General features: G+C 38.4%; 1 protein-coding gene across 3 annotated transcripts in view; it reads left to right on the top strand.

Moving 5' to 3' along the window:
- cntn5 (contactin 5) overlaps nucleotides 1-27215 on the top strand; it is a 105532-nt gene that overhangs the window by 52517 nt on the left and 25800 nt on the right. For all 3 annotated transcript variants that reach the window (XM_084350613.1, XM_084350614.1, XM_084350615.1), the window contains exons 6-11: nucleotides 5245-5340; nucleotides 9641-9844; nucleotides 15735-15837; nucleotides 21534-21715; nucleotides 25221-25357; nucleotides 25518-25647. In XM_084350613.1, the coding sequence (XP_084206739.1) occupies nucleotides 5245-5340; nucleotides 9641-9844; nucleotides 15735-15837; nucleotides 21534-21715; nucleotides 25221-25357; nucleotides 25518-25647 (852 nt within the window). The remainder of the gene's footprint in view (nucleotides 1-5244; nucleotides 5341-9640; nucleotides 9845-15734; nucleotides 15838-21533; nucleotides 21716-25220; nucleotides 25358-25517; nucleotides 25648-27215) is intronic.

The raw sequence follows: 27215 nt of genomic DNA on the forward strand, positions 1-27215 counted from the left end.
AATTAAAGATCTATTAAGTGTGAACTAATCACATTCAATGATAGTGACTTCATAATTTGTTAATGGTGAGCAGGGATTTAGGTTAAATCCTGCATTAATGAATGCATTCAATTATTATGCATAATGCATTAGTTCAGTGTTACTTAAACATACTTAAATGAACTTATAACTGGTTATGAAACAGTCTCAGTGTAATACTAATGTCTGGGTTGGATTCCAGCGTATCAGGGTTGGATAAGTCATAAAACTAAATTATAATAATGGCAGAGTGCTGAGGATCCACTGAGGGGTCTGAGGAAAGTAGCTACAGTACAGACGCCAAAACAAGTTTTCCTTTTTTTTTCACCATCGTCATATTACAGTTATTAATCTTCCATAGCCACAGATATATAATCTCATTGTCCTGCATCCTGAAACGGCTGTGTATAAAAGAAAAATTTCCCTCAGGAGACAGTGTGCTCATACCACTTTTGTCCACAGGAGCTGCTAGAATCAACACAATATGAAAGTTAGGCTTAAATTTGTATCCTCATTATTAAAGTGTTATTGTTTAGACAATAGGTATTATGAATGTTAAAGATCAGTGAGCTTAACTTGACATTAAAGTTCAATAGATGTCGCAGCCACCTGAATTTCACCAAGCTGTGTTCAGAAAATGGATCCAGTCATTTCATCCCCTCACCAAATGTGTTTTTCTTTTAATTTCATCAGAGGCTGTTTTGCATATAAAGCGACACATTCGTGTGACTTTGTCTTGATGTTTTTTTGCAGATGAAATATTCAGCAGCATCAATGTGTAATGTCTCGTTCCCAGCCTACATTTCTTTAAAATGCGACCCTTCAAAAGGCTAGCCACAGAAACAAAGAGAGGTGCCCTGCAGCACACATTGGGATGCAGAACCTTCCCTCTCTCTTTCAGCATAACAAATGGTGGGCATTTATCACTCAGCGTGGAGCTCAACTTTTTCCCCTCTTTTCATGTTGCCTCTGCACAGTTTCATGCACTGACACAGTTGTTGACCACTTTAACTAGTTCTGATACACAGGTGCTATTCTTTTCCACATTAGCTGAGTGTTTTAAAGAAATAATTACCTGCTTTTAATACTTAGAATAGAATGAACTTAATTATCTTGCGTTACACAATCAGTGCACAGTGAGACATCACATGCAGTCAGCAGGCTCCTTTGGTTTTAAATGGTTAACATTATTCTCCAAAATACAAACTACCTGTTATAATTTCAAAGAGGGCACGCTAAATCTTGCCAAAGGTTGAAACTGCCTGTTCCACTCCACTTTACCCTCTGGTCCACAGGGTTGTTAAGTCAAGCTGGCGAACAGAGCACAGCCCTGCTTCATGCAGGGAGTCAGGGAAGAGGTAGAACAGACCAGTCAAAGTGCATGAGGAAAGGTTCAGTCAAAAGCTTGCCATATTCTATCCACTGGTCGTATACCGTGCTCCTGCAATGTTTCAGTAGGATGCTTTTTCTCTCTTTGTTTTGAAATTCTGAGCTGCTGAACTCACACTTGGGCTGTTTTTCAGCCGTGACTTTGAAGGCAGCAGGCAGAAAGGAGGCCTCTGATCTTTCTCCCCAAAGAGTTCTTCCCTCTCTGCAGACGTGAGTCTGGCTGAGGCTCAGGTATCGAGCCACTCTGAGCAGTACAGTAGTAATGAAATTAACGGGATGCTTTGAATCGAGCATTGGAAGACCCACACGCACGCCCCACTCTAAAATGTTCTACAAATCTGAAATGATCAGTCGTTAATGCCCATTGATTGAATTCATACTGATCTTGAAATAACTAATTTGCATTGAGCACCTGCTCCTGTGCTTGCTGCAAATTACATCACTGTGTTTCTGGATTTTAAACATTTATATGGACATATGTTGACTTGTAGTTTTTGAAGATTCTTTAATGGCTGCGCTGTTTTTACATTATTAAAAAGTCATTAATATTGATTCACTTACATAACTGCGGTTTCCAAAGGGAAATGATAGGTCATTGGAAGTTTCATGAGAACCTCATCTCCTGGTTCCGTAACATATGAATGCTTCTTACATGTATATCTTATTTTTGAAACACCAGCTTAGTCTTTGTTTGTTTGTTTTATATTTGCATGTTTGGTGAATATCGCTCTGTTTCTTCTATAATGCACTTTTCGCATGGCAATCATATAGAATTGTATATTCATGTCGGTGGCTTTTTTTTTTTTCTTTCTCTGTTTTTCTTGTCCGCTATTTCCGCTAAACATGACTTATTTATTCCCAACAACCCGTGTTGCTGTAGCCTGAAATATAAAATGTATAATTTCTCATGTGCCTGGAGATGTTTCCCAGGAAAGACCTCCCCCATTACTGCCTGTTTTCAACAAGTGTAATGGGTCGCTCAAACTGGATATACCGTACTGTCGGTTGAATTGTTATCATCCTATACGTGTAGCAGTTGCTTCTATAGAATATGATCATGGAAATCACATAAAGATGAAAATTGCTTTCACTTAGAGGATGAAGAAGTATGAGAAGAATTGAGTTTCCACAATATGTAGCCTTGTTTGAATCAAAGGGAAAGGGATATCTGCAGAAACACTACTGGTTTCTGATGAATACAACAGTTGTGTTTTAGGTTAGCAATTACTATTGTTGTACTTTGGTCCTCAGACAGTAGATGTTTCTCTCGGTATTTGTTTAATTACCTATTTACTCACACATTTATTTCATTACTTACCCTCTTTATCAAAAAGGAAAAGTCTATAAAGCAAATCTAATGCCCATTTTCTCATGAACCCTCTCACGCATGTTGTCATCTACAGTGGACAGATATTTGGAAGCCATTTTTAACTCTCTTGTCCCCCAAAGCCTTGTCCATAATTCCATTTGATTAATGTCTTTGTAACTCTTGTTGGACGCAGCATTATAAGTTCAAAATGGCAGAAGAAAGAGGAGACACCAAGTACTATATTTTTCAACTAAGCAAGGTGTTCGAAAATAGTTTTAATCCAGAATTTACATTTTTCATTTACATTTTTTCCTCTAAATGAAAACACATCCGTCCACTCCAGTGAACGACATGCAGTAAAGGGTAAATTCTGCCTATTTAGTTTCCACCTTTTTTTGTATGTTTTATTTAAAGCGATGATATAATTTACACTTGAATAGTTTTATTGGACAGTTTTATTAAATAGTAAGACAAAAATCCACTGGAGCTGACAGATGCTCTTTTAATCACAGTGAAATGATTTGCAAGAAAAATATTAATTAAATCTGGATCAAAGTATTTCTATCCCCTTATTCAGTTGAAAAAAGTGTCTGGTTTTCTGAAGTTGGACATTTGCAAAACTCAAATCAAAATAACATATATTTAGAATAAGTTATTGGCATGATTTTTGACTGAGGATTAAAGCTTCATTAGAGAACATAGATCCATGATAACTTATTATTTATGTTGTTCTGATGTTTGGATTCAAAAGGAAGCAGAAGAAGACGGCAGCTACACTGACAATAATGTCAGAGTGGTAGCAGCTGCTGGTGAATCAATAGTGAACATGGTGACAATCAGCGGCTCTCGATCTCTGTGCTCTGGTGGCACATTGTTAAAGTAAATAAATCAGCACTAGTCACACATAGAAAATGGTCCAAGATGATTGGATTAAGTTTCACTTGCATAGCAGTCCAAGATAAGTACAATCGCAAAATAACAAGTCTTGGATCAATATAGAAACACATCACAATACGGACAATCCAGCAGCCCCCAGTTTGAATAAAGGAAAAATAACATTGAATTGACAGTCCAATCTGTGGGGAAATCAATTTCAGGTAAAAGTTTCAGTCAATCATAGTTGATTTTAGATAACATTGGAAGCCATTCAAGGTATCTACACTCATTTGCATTTCAGACATTTTACCTTCCAAGTTGCACATTGTCTCGAGCTGATAAACTCTGTTCAGTGTTGGATCGGCCTTGTGTGAAGCACAGGGAGTGGTCGGCATAGGAGATTGATTTGTGTTGTGGATTGGATGCTTTCAAACCAGGTTGTATTTCTCTCCTGGGTGATTCTACTGAGAAAAAGTGCAGCATCACACATTAAATATTTAGACTTTTAAATGATTTAAATCAATCTTTTGTTTTGCACATTTTTTGTGTACTTTTATCGTCTTTTCTTTTGATAAAAAATGGTTTGAAATAGTTCCGTGACCAAAATAAAATACAACTCAGTGCTTTCATGGGGAGGAAAAGGAGACCACACTGGTGTTTTGAAAAATACGGAAATGCATTTTGACAGGAAATTGACTTTGTGCTACATTTTAAGATGAGGGCCGTGAACTATGATCATTATTAAATGTGCCAGAAATTTAGACGAAATACAGGTTCCACGAGTACCTCGGAGGCATAATTATCCAACAGTTCCAGGGTAATGGTAAACAGTGCCCCTCAAAGTGATGAAATGAAAGTGGTGGAGACACAGAGACCCGCCCTGGGTCAGCAGCCTGTCGCTTGATTTCCACACTTTGGCTTTGCTTCAGCCAGAAATTAAGCAGACAGTTTTTGGTTCAAGAAGGCTGCAGTTCTGGGATTTCAGATGAAACCTGCTTTGTTTTACTGCCACTTTACAGCCAGGGGAAAACAAAACCTGCCACATTAGTATATTCAACAAAAATGTCAAGTTTTGTTTAGAAAAAGTGGTATCATATCAGGAATGATTTAATGTAATCGTTTATTTAATTCTAGTGCGTATATTCATTAAAATTGATACTTCCAAACAGCGTGACGGCTCTGCAAATGTTAACTGAGAAAATATCTAAATTTCATTCGGTTTGCAGTAATTCTCTTCTCAAGACACCAGTTCTACAAATGAACCACTGGAAGTGTATTTAACTTAACTATCACTAAAAGTGTAAGCACTGCAGTTAGCCTTTGGACGGCAGAATGCATCATCTCAACGCAGCATCTCGACCTCAACCATTTCTTAACCACCGTTAAGGTTAATCACTTTGCAGGAAATGTGTTGAACACAAACCCAAAGCACAACCATTTAAAATCAAACAATGGACAAAATAATGTTCTTATGCAACACAAAATTCAAGTCTGTTGATGCTTTTTGTCCTGTTTTATATTCCTGAATCATTTGAAGATGTAGAAAATTGGCTGTAAGGACAAAATAAACGTTCTCGCCATCTCAAAAATGGCAGAAAACTGTGGTATATTTGACCGCTTTGCTGAGAGATTGTCTTTGTGTACTTTTCCAGATCTCCGCGCTTTCAGTGGAAAGAGCAGAGGTGGCGTTTCAGTGCGTGAAGGCCAAGGTGTGGTCCTCATGTGTGCCCCACCTCCTCATTCACCAGGTAAGAGTTTCGACCTTCAGTCACAGATGTAAGGAATGTTCTTGTCTCCTCACTACTTTTAGGATTGTCAATAAACTCATCACTATTCATCACGATCCCTATGACAACACGCAGTTATTACTGTGCCAAGGTGAATGATTGTTCCCATTATTTATTTATTTATTGCATTGTGTTTTGATGGTTAGTTTCTCTACCCGTCCGCTCTCCTGTCCATCCATCCATGCTGTTCAAATAATGTGATAAGTTAGAGCGACAGCAGAGCCGGAGCACAGATTCTCAGAGATCAAATTTGCTGGATCATTAGAAATGAAAAGAAATGTTACGCAGCCAATTATTTCACATAGAAAAAGCATAGACACCGCTCTTTAATGGTGTATCTTGAATATTCCTCTCTGCAGTTGTCCTCCTAATGTAAGCTCTTATGTGAGCCATGAATCATCCAGGCTTTCTGTTTGCATCAGCTCTGTCGTACCGCTGCACTGCACCCATGGGAATGTTTGCCAAGTGCTCTTCAGCACCCGCTTCCATTTCTGGCTGCCATTTCCAATGATACGATAGCGGACCAGACAGTCAGTGACAGTATGGCTGATTTAAGAGACACAATTGATGATTAACAATGCTTAATGATTGACGGATGAAAGTGAGTGGTGTAGGTGATTCTCATCCTCATGGTTTTCCACTGATCACGGCACAATTGTTGCGATCCCTCCAGAAGTAGGTGTGTTATTTTTTTACACTGCATTTACAGGTCAAACCCCCGCTACATACCACTGTTTACACTTGAACGGTTAAAAGCGTGATTGGCATAAAAACAATTGAATCAAACACTGGAGATGATGTTATGGCGCGAGCTCAGCATAATGGAAGTAATGATTTTCTGTCATATAAGGTTTGTTACATTCTTGCTGCCATAAGCTGTAAAATTGACCCAGATTTCAATCACGATGACATGTTGTAAGACCCGCATGCTGGATCAATACAGAACATGTTACATAAATATGTTATTAAACCACTCAAGCGTTAAAGATGCAATGTAGAACAGTGGGACTTTATGTCAGACACCATTAAATAACCTCAATACTAAAAGTCTGGTGTGGTGTAACACCGCAGTGAGTAGCTGCAATACTTTTAACATTTGCATTCTTGCTTTTGTTCTCTGAATGAAAAGGCTAAATTAAATGTGACAGAGGTTTTCAAATCAGCATTTATGAACCAAAGAGGGTAAACAAATAAGAAAAGACACACATGATCAGCTCTACAAAGTGATGCTTAAAACCAAATTTCGATCAAAGGTTTTGGAAGCTCTCCTGTTCCCTTTCACAAAGTGTAACCTCAGTGGAATCCAGAGTAATTGAGAAGGCAACCTTGGTTAACAGGGATATTTATCCATACAAACTGTGGTCTTATAGTAATCCTATGACTTCAGAAAGGTAACGTTGCTTCAGCCAGCTTTGTCTCATACAGATTTTTATAATATTGACTTCTTATATATAAGTACATGGCAGGCCGGCCTCAGCAGGCTGTTGAGTCTTTATTTTTGTGCTTATTTTTCATGTTTACAGCTTATGCTCAAATACACAACAGGTATGATTATAATGTATTTCTTCAACATTGTTGACATAAAATGAAAAATGATCTCCAACAACTAAAACAATCTTTTTTTTTTTTTTTTTTTTAAATGCCACAGCCATGAAATTTGCTGGTGTGATGAATGCCTGGGTGAGTCAGAGCGTGTCACCATTGAAATTCAGATTGTGTAGGGAGTGTTGAACAATGTTTGGGTTGAAGTGGTTGCGGTAGGATTCAAAGACATTAAAGTGCAACTTAAATGAGATAGGTCTCATGACTGAAAATAATTTGGAATCACTGAGACGTGAAAAGTTTATTATTTTCCATTTCATGGCTTTGAGCGCTTGTGCTCAGCTTTTATGTGTCTTTGGTAGATAGTGTTTTACCTTTATGAAGCTAAGGTACGATGACATTTGAATAAAACGTATTAGAACTCAGGTGTTTTTGTTTATTATTGTTTGTAATAAAGATTGTATGTTTGCTTTAATATGTTTTCAGAGTACAGTTGCTTACAGCTGAAGGTGATATGACCCGTAGCGATGTATCCATGGTTGGCAGAAACGTAAACTGCCAACATTTTCTTTTGGTGACTCATCTGTGATTCAGTTTTCTTATTGTAGCCACTCTGAGCTCACTTCAACTGTTGAATTGAGTTCAGATCTTTCAGATCTGAAGTCCTTTGTAACGGCAGTTATTCATTATTTACCAAGATGACACTGATAGTCTAAAGAAAATAAAGCCGTCTCTTTTTTCTCAAGAACAGACAGATTATGGATGCAGAATCAAAGAGCTGTGAAGTATTCTTAGGTAACGCTGAATAGATTCATTCGACCTTGAGTTCGATAGATATATCTCTTTTTAATATAATGATGGATGTGCATCTGTAGAACTGTGCACAATAGACACACAGCAAACAGCATGTTGTCAAAGTCTGCTTTATGTTTATCAGAGTCACAGTCCGTCCGTACATCCACTTTATTCCCTTTTTCCTATTCAGGTTCCATTTGCAAACTACTTCTGGCTCATCTCTACTTTTTGGCTTTTTTCCTGCAAACCCACATAATTTGTTCTAAGCAATTGTGTAATCTTTCTTTTTGAACAATTTTCTCTTGTATATCAGCATGCATTGTGAAGAATACTAAAGACGCGAGCACATCTGTGCTGCCAAGTCTGCACTTTTATCACACACTGTTATTCATGAATAAAATATAAAAGATTCAACCTAGATGCAAATAGCTTCATAATCTTTCAGAGATTATTAGTCATTCAGTCAGAGAAATTATTTTCTGCGCACAAACACACAACAGAGCTCACTGGATTCAGTCCATACTGGATTCCCAGTTATCATACGCCAGTTTTACCTTTCTGATGGTATCACCAATTAATTAAAATAACCTCGCTGCAAACAACAGGCTCATTAAGACCCCGTTCCATTGTTATTTTTTCATCTTTAGGGGCTAAATGTGATTATTTATCCAGACTTTATATAGACTCACACTCATTTTATACTGATGAGCAAGCAGATTATTTGTTGCTTTACATTCCCATTATCTTCTTCTTTAAATTAATTTAATTATTGTTGAGTCTTATGTATTGAGAAGTGAATAACAGTGGTGGCAATATCAATGGTGTGTTCAATTATAGGTGGTTAATAATTTTCTCAGTTCTTGTTGTTTGACTGAAACCTGGTCGAAACAGAATACATAGCACTCTAATGGCAGCATGCGACAAACCATGACTTCATTTCAGAGCATTGCAATACTCAGCATGATATATCAGATGCACTTTCTTGTACGGTGAATAGAGCCGCTCATAAGGGGGCAAGCATGGGGCTCAGCTGCTAGGTGGGCCTATGGCAGCCAGTAATTATCAGATTCATCACCAAAATACCACCCATTACTTATTTAAACAACAAAATTAACATTTTGATTTTTATTGCTTTAGTATTGTAGCATGTTTCATTATGAAAACCTTGTCTCCTGAAAATGGCATGAGTCTTTTTTTATTTATTTTTTAGCAATGTCAAAAGACCGGAGAGATTTACTAAACTAAGCTACTACCTAATGCTGGGGTGAAAATCCTCACAATGCCAGGACCTGCACATAAATCGATGTGCCAGAAAATAAAGAAAAAGAATCAGAGGGAGCTGGCAAGGGCTTTAGACGCAAATAATGATATAATGACCAACTTTTTTCAGTCAGCTCAGAAAGCTGCTCCCAGCCAGGTTGAAGTGGCAAACGATAGCCAGGACGCTAATGTTACAGGAGGTGTCTGCAGTCAGTGAAGGAGACACAACTAGATGTGAGAAAGAGGATGACGCAGATGATGGCAAAGACCTTCTGTGAGCGTGTTTACGAGAAAGAGTGCATGCAAATTTGATGATGAACTGTGAGTACAGCAGGTTTGGGGAGCGTCCTTTTCAACTAGACCTTTTCAGGGGCACTGTCATTTACACAGTGAGACCAGAGAAACCTTTTATGTGTTCATACTTTGCCACAAACTCAGTGAACAAAAAATACTACTTCATATCTTATATTCCACAAGGATTGACTAATAAGACTATTATTATTATAGAAAGTTGCAGTTTTTCCTGTGTCTTTAATAAAAACTAGGCTTGCCGAGATTTCTCCGGATAGAGATATGTACCTATAATGCCCAGGATGTAGACATAGGCACAACAATACGTGCTGCATCTTTTTTCTCATCTGTATATTCTCTGTTACTTTTTCAGAGATCATATACAGCTGGGTGTTCAACGAGTTCCCCTCCTTTGTTGCTGAGGACAGTCGGCGCTTCATCTCCCAGGAGACGGGAAACCTGTACATCTCGAAGGTGCAACCCTCTGACGTAGGAAGTTACATCTGTCTGGTGAAGAACACGGCGACGAACGCTCGGGTTCTGAGCCCTCCAACACCTCTAACGCTGAAAACCGATGGTGAGCCCTCTCAGATTTATAACACCTCTCACACATGATAGTCCCTGATTTGTATGAATGCCCTCTGCAGACAAACCTAATGGATTTTATTCGATAAACCATACAGAGTGTTGCAGGGACGTCTCTCGTTTTATTTGAAAGTATAAAAATGTTTTGATTTGTGTTTCTGTGATTTATTTTTAGATGGACTACAGTGCGTCCTCCCTCTGAACTTGTTTAGCACAGATGAAAATCTAAAAGCATGTTTTATATTCTGCTGGTGGATTTTATTATATTATAATGTGTCCGGAGAAAAATTTTGAGATCAGATAGGTTAATAAAAGTTGGGTGGGCTTCTGCTTTCCACTGAGCACTCGTGTTAGTGGAGAGCATTATGAATTCCATACGCAGCGTAAATAGATAGTGAGCAATGCTTTAACATTAGTGTGGGGAGCCTTCTTCACTCACAATGTGCTTTGGTGAAACTGGCCATGAGGGAAATCATTTTCCGGCATAAAATTAACTGAATCAATGGCCCTTGCTGTGGATGGGATTTTGCTCTTTTGTACTAGCCTCTCAGGAGCCATGCTGTGGAGCTGTTTGTTGGTTTCAGGTGTGGGTTTCACCTACAGGCTTTTTTACATCTGACTACACAGGGAAACGTCCATCACTTCACACAGGTGCCTGTCATTGTCAAGGTTTCAAAGAGCTACTGAGATTACATCCTCAGTGAAGCTGTGAAAGGGCCTCTGTGCCTCTGGACCAGGTTTGCTCCAAATGTCGCAACACGATTTTACCTCTTAAGAATTGCACTCCTTCTAATGTAGCGAGATTCCTGCGCTCTATTTGCATAATCTTGTATGAAGTGGCCCTCAGAGACATGCATAATACTTAACACATAACCATGTGAAATTGGTTTGTGTGTCTCATTAACCAGCATGCAAAATACAGTTAGAGGGGCGTGTGGTCACTGCTGTCAGTGATTTATTTATGCTGATGTTATTTTTTCAGCAGTGTGAGCGATGAAAGACAAATGCAACATTCATACTGTGATATGTGGTGACATGTGGGCTGAAGGACAGCACACTCACCTGCAAAGCAACAGAACATGGCCAATTCAAATCTCTACAGCTGTAGGTCCATTATGCCAAAGAATGTCTTGGCATCTCTTGCGCTGCAAATCTCTCGGTGTTCACCAGCCGTCTATATTGTGAATTTGTGTCTAAAATGCTGAAAATTGCACTGGCACACCTCACAGCAGACATCCGAATGTCCCCCCTGCTGCGTACACCCCTCAGTCATTGGAATCCAACCAATCAGATACTGCAATCTGTGCCTGAGTAAAAGAGAGTGATTATTACACAGTAGACAGTTCAAGCTGGATCCGTGCGCGGCTCACCACTGTCAGCTTCAACCATGAGTCTCTTAATCAAAACAAGCATCTGGGCTCCATTATACCCTGCTGGAAGCCATTGATCGTCAATTCGCAATCTACCTTGAGCAAAGCTGGGCTAAGCACCGACTCTGGACTAATGCACTGTTTTTAAACTGACATACAGTTCATCAGAACCGCACTCACTATGATTTATCTGCTTGGTGTAAATAGAATCAAGTGCACAATATTATGTTGTGGATAGCAATAACTTTAAAATGCCTGAAGTGTTTGTTAATAAAAAATAAATTATTTACAAGAATTTAATTTTTTCTGTTGTATTGATCGTCCAAAACAGAATATAAGCAGTCTGTTATGCAGTTTTGTTGTATTTGCCGTCATTGTTTGCTATTGTTTGTCAGTTATAACAACACTGTTGTGATAAAGGAAACAAAAGCACCTGAGACGTTTCACATCCTACATCCTGGTTTTATGTATGGTGATATGTGGTTCACTTTTACATAAGCCATCTTCTAAATGGCAAATCATAAAAAAATTATCACTATTTAATAATGTTTATTATAAACATATAGACAACTGCTATAAATCTCAAAGTCAGGGTGTCCTCCAGAAAACTTGGCCCGGTTGTTAGAAAACATTTTTTAATGTCCCACCCCATTCAGACTGTGATTGGTCGTTTCACGAAAAGTAACATTGATGAGCATCAAATTTATGCAAGGTTGAGGATGTTTTAACAAAAAGCATCTGGTATACCCAAATCATAACCTAGCAATTATCTTCTTCCTGACCAGTTTTTTTGTCGTAGTTATTGTTGAACTGGTATCAACGGGCTCAACAGGTTGCTCCCAGCTGTTTGGTCTCTACTCAAACATCCACAGTGACTCAGTGTTTGCTTCAGTTTGGCGTCAGTATCGAAACTCAGCTGTTCTTGTTCTAACAGCTTTAACCAAAGACTCGCTCGCTTCAGTGACCCAAGGCTGGGCTAAAAAGGGATTTTGGCTTTTACCTTTCCTGCCTCACATTATCCCTGAATATCACAGGAGGGAGATATCTGTGTTGCCGAGTGTTTGGCTAGCTAGCTACGGTAAGATAGTTGTTAGAGTTAAGTGTTGAACGTCACTCTACACACAATGAGCGCAAAGACCTGCGGTTTCATTTTCTTATAGTGTGCTCACGTTTTAACCAACAGATGTTGCCATTATATCTATGATTCCAACCGAGCTGCCCCACTGTAGTTTAGAAAATAAGGTTACATTTAAAAAAAAAATCCCAGATGCTTAGGCCCAGTGGGGATTCACTCGTGTTACGCCTGTCTAGTGTATGACAGATCATTTAATATGTAAAGAAACACTAAACATTAATGGAAGCTGATTTAAAAGATATGTTTGCAGCAATAAACTTTAAATTATCCATCTATGATGATCTCTTAAGTTACTGCATTTATAGCTCAGATTTATGCTGTCGGATAGATTGGAGTCTCAGTGTTTGTTTTTACTTGTAGATAAGTGGTAGAGCTTCCAGTCGGACTGCAGTGATGGTGGTGTTATTATTGTCATAAGACATTTTCTCCCTCTGCACTGACAGTTATATCTGTGAAAGATAATGTTTGCTGACACATGTCGTCTCCATTTGGGAATGTTTTCTGTACTACATTGTAAATTGTCATTAGAACTTTAGGCCCAAAGCTGTATTGTATGTCAGCATGATGTTTTTTTTATAACCATCATAGAGGCGTAGGCAAAACATAATGTCCCTTTACCCTGAATGTACCCATTCTGCTGTCAAGAGTACCAGCTTACAGAACGAACTGTTCTTTTAAAAAGCTTTTGAAAAATGTAATTTAAAAAAGTATTTTAAGCGTAATTGGTTTATTGAGAACATACAGCAATTGTAAATGTGACATTTTTGTTGCCTGCATGTAAAACTACTTCATCAACCCCTAGAAGAAATGTTTTTTTTTAGAAGTCTAACCATCACAAATCAGTAATTAAAGTCACATTATCAGAAATGGTCTGGCATTTGTTAGGATGTTGATCATTTTACTTGTATAAAACATGGCTGCATTGTTAATGCAGTATAGATGGAGGATCAATGCATTCAGAGCAACTTCCTGAATGAGGACTACTGCAGGGGTGTGACAATCCAATCACAATTAGGAGACCAGTGCAGCCGTCAAGTGTAAGGAGACAGAGAAAGCACAGGGGAATGTTAATATACTATTACAGTTTTACTATTGCAGGGCAATGAATATTTCACAAATAAAAAGGTAATGTCAAATTTTTATTTAAATTTGTATTCATAAATATTTATTACAGTTTTGCTATATTTTAAAGGTCTATTAATGTGTTAAATCATAAAAACCTTCCATGTATTTTTGAAGTTATATATTTTCTATTTTCTGACCGGAGTTTCAAAAGTTCTCATGCATTAGTGCTTCTGAGAGGCACCTTAAAACGCCTATCTGTCACTGGATCAGAGAGGCAATAAAACAAGTACTTTTTCAACGCTATAAGCTGGGAGTCACAGTAAATTTCAAGACAGGCATCAAACTTTGAAATTGGTTTCGCGGAAGAACAAAGCACAACAGAAAAATGTAATTTTTATGTGATTAATAAATGAAACTGGGACATAAAACATAAACCTAAACTACAAATGAGGGCCTGTAATGTTTTAGCACACCAAGCCTTGACATTATTTCTTACAATTCTATCAAGTCAAGGCACTGAGACTGAATACGATATTGAATATACTATGGCATAAGGGAATGAAATATTGCAAATTCATTATATGTGAAGGGCTGCTTTGGAGCCATAAATGTTGGGAATGAGATTGAAATTGAAAAGTTCTTTGGAACAAATATCATAAAACTCCTTTTCCATTCATAGAAGGACACAATTCAATAACCCCACTCCTTCTTTGCAGCATTCATTTTATCACATAAAAAGTGTCAGGTACGCGTAGGAGGTGTAATTATGGTTTCTCAAATGTCATGGCGGTCATTTGTCTTACTGATCATGTACGTTACAGTGCACATGGAGCAGCAGTGCATATGGTCTGATACACATATGATATGCATCTGTATTGTTGAGGATCAGAAAAGGTGCAGTTGTTAGCAGCAATTCCCGTCAGCGGTGCTCACATGCCATGATCCTGTGTGCATTTAACATTCATCTAAAGTCTAACATGCTCATGTGATATTCATGTCGCTGACTCCCATTTAATAAGGCAGATAATAGTAATTAGATTGCAGATGAAGGTGTTTTCCTTTGTAACTCCAAATGTGCTCAATGCCATCTGACATATCGTTCTGGCGAATGGATATAAATGGCCGCCCTTACATACAGATGAATAAACAAAGAAAGCATGTCCTCTGGCTATGACTTAGAATGGAGGTGTTAGTCATCGTGACACTCAACAAGACTGATAACACGTTATCACTTGTGTCCTTCGCAATGTGTTTCTGGTATTGTAGAGTGGATTGCCAATTATTTAGGACAACACGCTACTTTTCTTCCTTGTTGTCTTTTGTTGGTAAATCATCTCAATGGTTTGTTCATGTGATCCCCTGGTTTGTGAGCTTTTCTACCATATCCTGGTCAGCAGACTTTGTGGTTGTGCATGGATGGCAACATGCCAAACCACATACCAATGCAGAATTTGGCTCACAGGACTGCGTACTCCAACTGACTACAAATAAATAATACAAATATGTTTAAATATCCGCCGCCATCGCTTCCACCTCTCTGTTGGTCAATCAGGTCATGAACATGTAATGTAAATGTGATATGACACATTTTGTACAAATGTGAATGTATCGTAGGTTTGCTGAAACGTTCACTGCCAACATTTTGTCGTCGGACTGGGCTGCTGCTCAGTGATAATAATTTTTCAGGACTTAGCCTTACAAACTGATGGCAGGGATGTCACAAGCCAATAGTTCATGAATGTGCAAACTCAAAATCGATGTGACACAACAGATAAACATCGGCCACTGCCATTGGTCAATGTTATCTTATTTGCCGATTGCAGTCGACAATGTGAATATCAGCTGATACCACTGTTCAGCCAATAAATCGGGGCATCCCTGGTATATACTTTGTTGTTGTTGAGATCAAAAATCAAATTATTGCTCCTGTATTTGATCTAAACCAGTATCGCCAACCCTATTAATAAACTAAGTTGAAAGATGTTCCAGATGGTGTGCATAATGTGCAGTCCCCCACCTGTACACTGCATGATTTAATATACCATGTGTATTGTGAGAGGCCTATACATCAGGACTCCTCTGGAAATGTATATTTGCTGCTTTATTTTTTCTTTTATTCAGTATTTACTTACAGTATATACTCGGGTACTGCCCCATAGGAAGTGAGCATCCCTATTTACTTTAAATCACCATCCCCAGTCTCTGTGTAACACTGCGGGAAAAGATGAGGATGATGGGAAATGGGGAGTAAGTAGCTGTTCCAGTCTGCTTGGTTGTAATGTCTGCAATTCCTCTTTCTTAACCTTTTCCAGGTGTCATGGGTGAATATGAGCCCAAAATTGAAGTGCATTTCCCCACATCTGTTCTGGCTGCCAAAGGAGTCACTGTCAGGCTGGAGTGCTTCGCTCTGGGGAAGTAAGTAAACAAGGACATATTGCGCAAATATTGGAAGTTGTTTATTACAGCAGGATCGTATTAATCAACCAGAAAGTATAAACTGCAGCCTATCACTGCTCTGTTCCTGAGAGATCCTTTAGATAACACTCTTTTTTTTTTGTTTTTCTCTCTTCTTTAAATTACATTATTCCATTACCTGAATGTGAACCGGGCATATCTTGTCTTCAGGCAGGATGTTAAGTGAGTGTAGAGAAGCGCAGCATCGTAGCTCAGCTGTTAGATGGCATGTTAGTGCATGGGGGGAAGACTGAATGGGGAATTCAGCCCTAGGGACCCATGTGTTCTCGTAATTGAGAGCCCTAATGTATCTGTGTTTCCTGGGTGCTTTCAGGGACTGTTATGAATGTAGAGAGCCAAGGTTACGTCTATGAGAAAAATGAATTTGGTAATAGTTCTCTGCCAGGAGGGAAAACACGCTGTTGACCACGGAGACTAAAATCCTAACACTTACTATGGTTAGTGAAGTTAGCATTGCTGGCTTCATGGACTGCAAAACACTTTTAAATCAAAATATTTTGATTTTTTTTCTGTTTTTTTACCGTCATGTCAAAATAAAGTCACCATTAGGCCATTTGTCAAATTTGAGCATTCAGACAAAAAATACTTATGAAACATCTTGAATCTGTTTTCTGTAAAAGAAAAGGTTGAAGTGGTGTTTGAAAATAACAAGAAATCGTTGTCCTTGTGCAACAAAATCTTCTATCGTCCCTACTCCATTTTGTTTATAATTATTCAGCATGAATTATTCATTGCTGACTCCCATCTTAAGTGCAAACAGTCTCTAATCTGCAGATGACTAAGGACCTCATAATTGTTTACCTTGATTTCAATTAATTATCCACATTATGGTAAGTCATTTCCTAAATATATAGACACTGCATTATAATCTCATACCCCTTAATTTTTCCCATCAAGCTAAGCTGGAGTTTTTGGACGCTTGTGGAACAGCCAAACAGCTTGTGTCCTCGCCCTGTGCGTCCCTCGATAAAGTAATTTGTGCTTGATGGCTTTCAGTCAGACAGTGATCCCAGTGACTTACCCTTTTACGTAGAGATGAATGATTTATCAATGCACCCTATTAAGAAATGCCAGTCTTTATATAGCACCGAAAATGAAGTTAAAATGGGTTTTGTTCTCCTGTTGATCAATATTTATGATGGCACTACTAGCTAAGACGGGACAGGAGAGCTCTTTGTGTGTGAATGCCAAAGCTCCTTGATGTGATTGTCTGTTGTGATATTTACCGGTGACAGTACTTTGTGGGCCCCAGTCAAGGGCAAAGAGAACAATAAGACAATGACAATGAGAGAGAGAACAACTAAACTTTAAGTTTTACAATCTGGTCACCTCATAATGTTAGTTAAATAATGTCTCATCTCATCTCATTCTCTTGTCCGCTATGTCCCTATTGGGGTCGCGGGGTGTTGCCGCTTTTATCCCCCCTTTCGGGGGGGTTGCGGGGCTACTGGGGCCAAATCCAGCTCTCACAGGGCGAAGGCCAGGGTACACCCCTGGATGAGATGCCAGTTCATCCAGGGCCCAGTTAAATAATGTGTACAGGACCAATTGTCCGTATAATGTAACTTGTATGTTTGTGAATTAGTTACCATCATGTTAACCGTTGTTTACTACTGTGGAGCATCTCTGTGCTTCTGTTGTTTCAAATTACTTCATATGCACAAAAAGATCAATAAATCCGAGCACAACTTTGGCTGAAAAGATGCATCATTAGCCTCTCCCATTAGCACTAATAGGCTTATCACACCTTTTATGTGAACAGGACTTGTGTTCAAACAAATTATGTGTGGCCTGACAACACTCAACAAGCATTGTCCTGGATCACATCAGGGCTGTCAACAGACAAAGACCAAAATTTCTCAATAAAAAAAAATAAAAAAAATAGCTCATGTATTAACAGTCAGACTTGCAAAAATAGGGAGCTCAGTTCAGTACTTGATATAGAGCTGCTTAGTGTCAACTTCTCAACCAGTAGTTTGCTGTTTTTTAGGCGTTCGAGCTTACAGTCAATCTTTTGGGTTGAAACCTATCGCAGAAAAGTTGCCAGGTTCATGATTGCTTCTGTTACATTTATCTTTTACCGACTAACATGCATATTTATGCTTTCTATCTCATTAATAATAACACTTTAACTTAAATTAGATTGGACTCAAGTTACCTGTTGGGCAGAAAACTAAAGGAAAAAGAAAGTAGCAGTTAGTGCGACCAGCAGGGGTTGGATTCGGATTATTAAAAACGCTAGCAAAGCAACAAAATACATCCAGTGCTGTTAAATACACACAGCAGAAATGTCAGATAGGTCGGACTACTGTGTTTGACTTCATATCTTTAAATGTTAGTTATGTTTACAGTACAAGTTTGCTGATTTCACATATCGACCAACCCCTGGTTACCTTCCCGGAAGTGACTGTTGTTAGCGCGACATTGCGCTGTAATTTGATCTATTTTCCAGCTGACATTTTTTACACCATTGTTTTTGTGAATTAATTAGTACTTATGAATGAATATAGATGATGATACGTTATGATGAGACGTTCAAACATCGCAAATTCAATTTAAACCCTGCCTTCACAGTCAGATTTATGAGAAGCTCTGAAAAAAGTGCAGCGCTGTAAGCGGCATTAATTTCAAGGGATATTGGAGTATGAAGTTCATTGTAGTTCAAAAAGCCTTGTACATTTGATGGGTTACACATTCTCCCACTCAATTCCACTTAAAATATAATATGTGCTATGCGGTGGATGCTTTCATCCAAATTGCCTTGGAGTAGTGGAGGATATACTTTTAGTTTCAGTGACCCCAGAGGAATCAAACTCTTGAAACCCTTGTAGTTACTTTCCTCATTGAGCTACACTGGGGCACAAGGACCACACTGTCAGCAGCAACACAAAGTGCCTCTTAATGACAATGCATATTATACTCTTGCTATGGTTAATGCTTTTGAGAGACAGTTGTATCTGCTCAAATCATGCAGGTAAAATGTGGCTTTGTGTTGCAGGTCATTTCTCCTCAAAAATGAGGGTAGTATTTCCTAAAGGGACAAAAAACTGAGAGCCTGGTGAATTACCAAAATGGTGGGATAATATCGAGATCTTAATGGTCTGAAGCAAACCAATTCTGCACTATATTTTGGTATTAGATTTAATTTCCAACCTTTATTATGGAACCAGTCCAGATGAGGGCACAGCAATTGTGTGGAATGCTAATTAAGATCTAATCTGCAGAGCCTGCCAATGGGCACATTTCTTAAATTGAAAACTGTACCACCTTACATAAACTCCAGTGCATAACACATCCGTGGTGTTAGGGTATGAAATACTCAGTTTGTACACTTTGATAAAATGGACAGGGTCGGAGCTTCAGAGTTCAGAAGTTAATGCAAACAGTTTCTTACAGAAGACGCTGATGGTTAGAGTTTCTTGAGTCTATTCTACTCTCCTGCCCACCCCCGGTCCTGTGAACACGTACAGGCCTGGTGCTCATTATTCAGCCTGCAAAGAGAAATCCTGCCACGGACCCTGGATGATTCACCCTCCAGGTCTCTGAGGATTTGCTCTGTTCTCTGGCTAGTCAAGAGTTTAGTCGGTGCAAAAAGGTCTCTGGCAAAATTCTCCATCAATAACATATAAGAGCGTTATAACAACTGAATGCTATAGTCAGGATCCAATCTCTGTGCCTGTTGTAAGTATTTGTTTACGTCGTTCTTTCACCACACAGGGGCATTAAAATGAGAATGCCAAGTACTAACAAATGGACCCACATCAGACCACAGATATTTAATTTAACCTCAGGCCACAGACGTTGTCCCTCGTAACCAGACTGTATGGGAGGATATTTGTTGTTGATTCACCATAGAGTGTATAGCTGTCTGTACTACAGATCCTCGACGGCAGACTCTACAACTTAAAACAATCAAACCATACAACAACAAAACAAAATATACTTTATACACTATTTGATTGGATTAATGCATGAATAAAATTATCAGCGAGGGGGCACAGGGTTTTCACAGGTGGGCACTCCTTTTTACACTGTCATAAACTGGACATTGTTGTTGTTGCTGTTGCTGTTGTTGGTGGTGGTGTTGTTATGGTTATGCAATGTTATCACATTTGAGTTTGGCCAGACTGAGGGAGGTGTAGAATTAATGCCCACTCCTAGGCCAGTCAGAAATAAGTATTCAAATAAACAAAATTATGTATACCGACCACAATCAAATAGACTCTACCTGTACTGTTTGGCTAAAGCAGTATAAACACCAAATAAAGGGCTTTTTGGGAAGTAAGTTAAGCAGCAAGCACAGGTATGGAATCACAAATATTTAATCTCTGATGCCCAGTTTGAAGGAAATGGAAACATTACGGGCCCGTTGCAACTGACAGTACATGTTCATTTTAATGTGCAGTAACATAATATTACTGCACAGAAGTACAAAAGAACAGAAGTTGATTTAGACAGGCTTTACACCCTAATGCCCCCCGATGGTGGCAGCACCATGAACGTGTCATCATAAATTATCATGTATGTTATATTAAGAAACTGATTTGCTTTTCCGTATTTTACATTGAGATCAAAGATACAGCTGAATTTTTCAGCCTTTCAAAGACATTCATTTTTAGTGACAGCGTTTCACACTCTCAGCGATGTGAGAAATGTTAAATAGATGCTGTGAGCTAATGAGCTAGCTATTCAAAAATACAAAGAAAAAGAAAAAGTTCGAACCAATAGTCCAACAAAAAAAAATATGTGACATGAAACTCCTTCCCAACATGAAAAAAACTCCTGAAAAAATGCTTTGTTCAATACAAAACATGCTCTGAATCCTAATTTGAGTCCATTGCAGCCAAGAGCACTTCAATGTCCTTGTGAATTTAGAGCAGATAAAAAAAAACTCAGGGATGTAACATTTCCATCGTGGCTAAATGATTGATGGGTTCACTGGAGGTTTGCATGGTGTCACATTTCCATCTTTCAGACACCTGTCAAATCCGGTTGTCACACGAGAGCACTACTGATACTGAGCACATTGCGAGATACTCTGTCTCTGCACGTGCAAGTCATCTATCATAAGGATCTATAGGACGATCCATGAATAAACAGGGAAAGATGAGATTGCTTGAACACTAATCATAAAAATCTCTGCTGCTCTTGTAATAGCCTGATTTGAATATTGTCCACGTCCCTCTGAAACCCACCGACTACTGTGTGAGTCGTTTGGTACAATAAATATATTACAGGTGGTCAAAAGGTGAGTGATTCACATGTAGATCAGAACCAACATTAAATACTCACTACGGTGCATCAAAAATCAATCGCAAATGAAAGACTTATCTGTAGGTTTTATTTAAATGTTCTTTCCCAGAGAAAGAAGAGAGAAGCTATCAAGGTTATCTTTATAGAATGCTGTTAAGGTGAAGGCACATGGAAATATCTTATTATAATTACAGATTCATTCATGAGGTATATATACTTATTTTTTTCCTTAGTGGTATTGAAAGCAAGACAATTGTTTGTTATTATTTTGTTATTTTTTGTTTTGCATTATTGCAGCTCACAATCTAACCTGTGTGTGAATCCTGCTTGTCTCTTTTGCACTGTACCTTTGAGTATATAATCCCACTCTTTTCTCCTCGCAGTCCAGTGCCAACAATCACATGGAGGAAGATAAATGGCAACATCCCCAAAAAAGCCAGACTCCGGAAGTCTCAGGCTGTACTGGAAATTCCCAACATTCAGCTGGAGGACTCGGGAACGTACGAATGCAAAGCTGAAAATCCAAGAGGAGGCACTGCTTTCAAAGGACATCTACAGGTCTACAGTGAGTCTGAGCATGCTCTCATTCTATGTTCATGTGTTGTTGAGGTATTGTTTTCCAGGAATAATAATCCAAACAACTATTAAACATTCTCCATAAACCTGCACCGTTTCCAAGGATTTTTCATGATACAATCTTTACTAGACACACGATTCTTTAATTCAAGTCCATCCCTGTGAATTTGCTGAGCAGTCCAAGGGCTAATTATACATCCATCACATATATTCCAAGAACAATTCATCAACAGCATATTAAATAACCTAATATTGTGTGACCTTTAAGATAGGTTGCCAGGCCAACTTGAATAGAAAACTATATTATGCTAAAGTTTTCGCTCCTATATTAAGACTGAGAGATTCACTGAGAAATGAGTTGTGCATTTTTATTTATTTATTTTTTTCTTTCAGTGCACAAGTGCTTCATTCCAGTGCCCCATTTTATGGACACTGGCTGTAAGCAAAATGTAAAAGCTTCATATACCAGCAACAGCCCCGCACTTTGGCTCAACAGCAGTTAACGTGACTCTAAAATGTGTGGGGCGAAACACACATCCCTGAGCGTTGCTGTAACAAGTTCAGCAGCCGAGGTTAGCAAATCCACAGAAAAGCATCCAGCTCTTGGTCCTCAAGAATAGGAAGGTCAGCTGATTACATTGAGATGCATCGCTTTCAGTTTCATCGCTTTTTGTAGCAATTCTTGGATGCACATAAAAGTCTCAATATTTTCAACCTGTCAGCGTAGGTTGTGGAGTGGCACCGCCTGTCAATGTCACGCTTGGCCTCAGCAACTTGCACATGCAAATGTGCGCCCACAGGCGCACCATGCTCACAATCAGGGCATAAAAAGGAGGAGTATTGCTGGAGAATACCAACGAGGACCAAAGCTTCTTGATTGATCTACTAAATCAGTTCTCAGCTTAAATGAAATGCAGGTATACAGTACACCACAGTTATTTATTTGACCAACCTGATGCTTGTCACTAAAAACGTCACCTAAAAACGTTGTTTTTTTTATATACAGTTATTTCATATCAGTTTCAGGACAGACCTCAGTTAAAGAATAGTTTCTAGTTTTCTGATCAATGTGAGGCACAAGTAAGCGTGCTGAATAACTACCTTTGCACATGATCATAGACTTATCAATGAGTTTGCATGTCCCCCATCCCTCTCTGTCTGTGCCATGTGCACAGGACCAAGATAATGGACTGCTTCAGCCTTGGTGGGACACATTTCCAAAGCCCTGCACTTCTTGGCAACCTCCATTCTGTTGACATCACAAGGAGAATAGGGAGCCTAATTTGTAGCAGGCTCACGCTAAATGTAATTTACACAGGTCAGCTGGTAGTTTGAACTTTCATTGTGAAGGAGGCTTCCTGACCATAATCATTCAATCAAACCACACAAAAAAAGTATTCTACTGAGGGTGCCATATGCAAAGAATAGCAAAGAACGTGCTTGGCATGTTACTGCAGGAGAAGGAGCTCAGTGGCTGTTTTTCTCCTTTCTGCACACAGTGTACAAGAAATACACCGTGACATAACATGCATTGTTTGGCCCTGACACGGTGTATCATATTATACACTAATCTGGATATTTTTTTATTTATTATCTTTTCTTTTTATTAAAAAAAACAAAACAGCATTAAAGCAAAACATGTCAGAAATCTGTGTTGACGCTTTGGCAACAGGGATTTCAGCGTCAGTTTTCCTTTTCTGCATTTGAAACTGAACACACCGACTACGTTGTACTAATTAATCACATTAGCCACGTGCTAATACCATGTCATTATCCCTAACTATTTAACTTGTCCTTAGGCATTTAGTCTATACAAATAGGGTTTTAATTGTTGGTCTCATGTGTTATTTTAATATGTTGTATACACTTTCTAGATTAAATGTTAAAAAAAATTATTACTTGGTGTCCTGCATTTATAAATGTCTAAATTGAGTCTAAAAACATAATATTACAGCAAAGAGTACACATAAAGAAGATTAAGATAAAAGTGGCTAACTCATAGAGTTACAGAATGATCCAGTCCCAGTAAAAGGTCCTTGTGAAATGTATATTCTTGTAAATGTACAAGATTTGAAAATTGCACAAACACAAACAGTATAAGAACCAGTAGACTGAAAAAAGACTACAAGATGAAAAGAAAATACATGCAGCCTATACAGTGCCCAGACCTCGCGTGGTGACAGAGATTCTTTGTAGCATGTAGAGTTGGACAGGATCTGTGGACAGAGCCTTGGAAAAGCATCAAGTAGGCTCCAGTAAAAAAGAGAAAAGCTTCATGGTTACGCACCCCCGGGAAAGGCACTTGCCTAGTTTGCCTATGCCAGGGGCCAGCCATGCAGTGGAAGGAGAGAGAAAAAAAAAAAAAAAGAGTGTGTTCAGAACATGTGTCTTTCTTCTTTTTGAAAACAATGCAACTCCAGGAATCAGGGAAAAATCTCCACTGCATTTTCTGTCAGTTCTTTCAAAACAACCTCAATTATTAAAGATGTAATCAAACTCACTGATCGGGTTGCTCCTTTCAATAAATATTTTTCTGGTTGTTGATGCTTGTTGGTCTTGAGGTGAGCTGGTAAACAGAGTTTACCCATGTGAATACCTAACCCTAGCTGTGGAAAACCTGTGGTGTAAAACCCTGGGTGTGTAATACCGTGCACCATTTCAACCTCTGGCCTCCTTTCATTTATGCCTGCCTTTTGTCAGAATCTCTACAGAATAGGTTTGCACTTTCATTTATTTTGTAGTTCTTCAGGGTTAAGGTGCATTAAAGTGGATCGGAAAAATAAGATGTTTTCTTCCTGGACACATTGTGTGATTTATAAAGTAATCTCTGTTAAGTGCAGTGCTAAAGTACAGGAGCAGTGAAAGTCAAGGATTCAAGGATTTTTCTTAAGTGACAATAAGGGTTGCAACGATATATCACAGGTACTGGGGACCTGAATATCGTTAAGTTTGCTGATAAAAATGTAAAATTCAGAATTATTAAGATGTGCGCCTTTGTGTAAATTGATGGGATATTGTTCCGATTATAGCATGTAATTATTAAAGATACTGATAGAAGAAGTAAATAAAGACAGATGTAGGCTATGTTATTATTTCTAATAACATTAATACAGTAGAATTCAATACTGTAGATTAGAAAATGTACATGTTGTGATAACGTCAGTATTCAGATTGTGAATTTCTGCTCCAACTGTTGTGAAAGGTTTGTCAAAAGATTGTAAATAACACCAGATTACAGTTAAATTAAATTAGAAATAACATACTAAATAACATATACTGTAAGTATTTTCTTTCATTTGTCATTGTAGCTTAAGATATTACAAACAAGTTGTTCAGTGCATTACTACATCCACTTAAATACAACCTCCAACACTGTGTATTAACAGCCCACGAATGATTCTTGTCCTAGAAGCACAGGTGACCACACTTGTGCCTTGTGTGCGTTTCAAGGATATATTACTTATTCTGAAAACTTTTTTTTTCCTATCTCCAAGCCCTCCCTCAGTGGGTCAGAATGATTAATGATACTCAGATGGATAGTGGAGAGAAGCTCCAGTGGGAGTGCAAGGCCACTGGGAGGCCCAGGCCCACCTATCGCTGGCTTCGTAATGGTTTGCCCTTGACGTCCCAGGTACCTTCCTCGCTACACAGTAGCCTCTCCTTTTGTTGATTGTACAATGGAACATCTGAATTATTCCAGTCAAACTGCGTGTCCACTATATGCAGCATTATCACGTGTAGTATATCTATATTCAGATACAATGTTCCTTTACATTTTTTTCTTGTTTCAGGGTCGAGTTGAAATACTGAACGGAGAAGTGACCATTCACAAGGTGCAGCAGGCGGACTCAGGAATGTACCAGTGTGTTGCAGAAAATAAATATGGAGCCATCAACTCGAATGCCGAACTCAAGATTTTAGGTAATTTTATTCATAATCAATAGGTTGTGTAAAATCTAGACTCAAGTCTTTACGTATTTTGATAACATGTAAAGTTTCCATCTAATTTTATTACATAAGTTCAATGTAAAGGTTCACATATAGTGCAAAGTTTTTCTTATTAAATAACTAAACATGTGATTAAATACAGGTGACAGAATAACCAATTTGAAGTGTGTTACTTTTAGTTATGATACTGAATAATACAAATTTTAAAAACATTTTATGTTTACAGTGAAATTCACCTTAATTTTATATGTAACGTGAAAGTCTGTGTTAATTTAATTTAATCAGTTGTTGAATTTATTCACATTGACTCAACATGATGGAAAAACTTTGCATTATACAGGTATGTGACTCTTGACATTGAATTCATGTAGCAAAATTAGATGGAGGATTAACATGTAATTACAATGTTTAAAGTCACTATTTTAGGGCAAATTGTTTTTTACGTGTATCGAGCCCATGTCTCGATAAGCTGAAAAAAATTGAGTTGCAGGCCGAGTACAAGCATCTGAATGAGGCACCCGATGATAGGTAGGAGATTGAAATGCAAGTGGGGAACGCTGAACTGTGAGGTGTGTTGATTGCCAATCAATGGTCCCTGATTTAAGCCAGGCAGTGGACGGCATGAATAAAAGAAGGACCCTTATGGTTGTATTCAATGAGGTGTCTGCACGCATCAAGTTGAGGAGAATGTGGAACGGTTCTACGGGGTTCTGAGGAGAATGAAAAGCAATGACTTCTAGGTATAGATTTATACTAATGGAAGCAAACAGTGGTTTCTTTGATGGAGTTTAATGACTCCATTAGGGTCTTATCTCCACTCTATCGTTTGTTATCAAAGCACAGCCTGCACCACAATCACCATTACTTAGGAAAAAAATGAACCTTTCATCAGGTATTCATTAGCTGACGTTTGCTATTATCATTTGATAATCAATTATCGATAATTCGATTTGAACACAAAGTTTTTGTTATTTTTGAAATAAGCGTTTGTGTCCTCTTTTGTACAAAGCAAAACATGAACTTGGAAATGAAAGGACAGTAAAAGCCAAAGAAACTGTGCTCTTCAGACTCAAGGCTTCAGGCTACAAACATAACAGCCATACTGAATGGCTGTCCACTGTTCTGTGTTGATGCACCATTTTCTCCTTGTCATCTTCCATACTGGGACGCATCTGGTGACACCCATTCCCCTTTCGTGTTTCCCCGAGGGACAGTTTGATTTACTGTCTGAGTGGCATGCCCTTTTTTGAAGGGGATTCTGTGGCATTTCAAAAAATCTTACGGCAAATGGACAAGTTTTTTATAAAAAAGTCTACAAAATATTTGTCTGTAAACCGTCAGTTCAAAACCTGTGTAGAAACTACTGCTTAGTTGATGTAAACTCAGTGTTTATTTTCAAGAAGAGTTAGAAGTTCTGGATTTTTAATAAGCTTTATCTGAGCTGACGAGGAAGTGGTTTTCCAATCCTTAGAGTCACAGTCACAATGATGATGTTTGGGAGCTGGTGATGAATGTTTTCATAACCATAACCCCCAGGCATC

The sequence above is a fragment of the Pagrus pagrus genome, assembly GCF_965226575.1.
Source record: "Pagrus pagrus genome assembly, chromosome: 4".
In the NCBI taxonomy this organism is placed as follows: Eukaryota; Metazoa; Chordata; class Actinopteri; order Spariformes; family Sparidae; genus Pagrus; species Pagrus pagrus.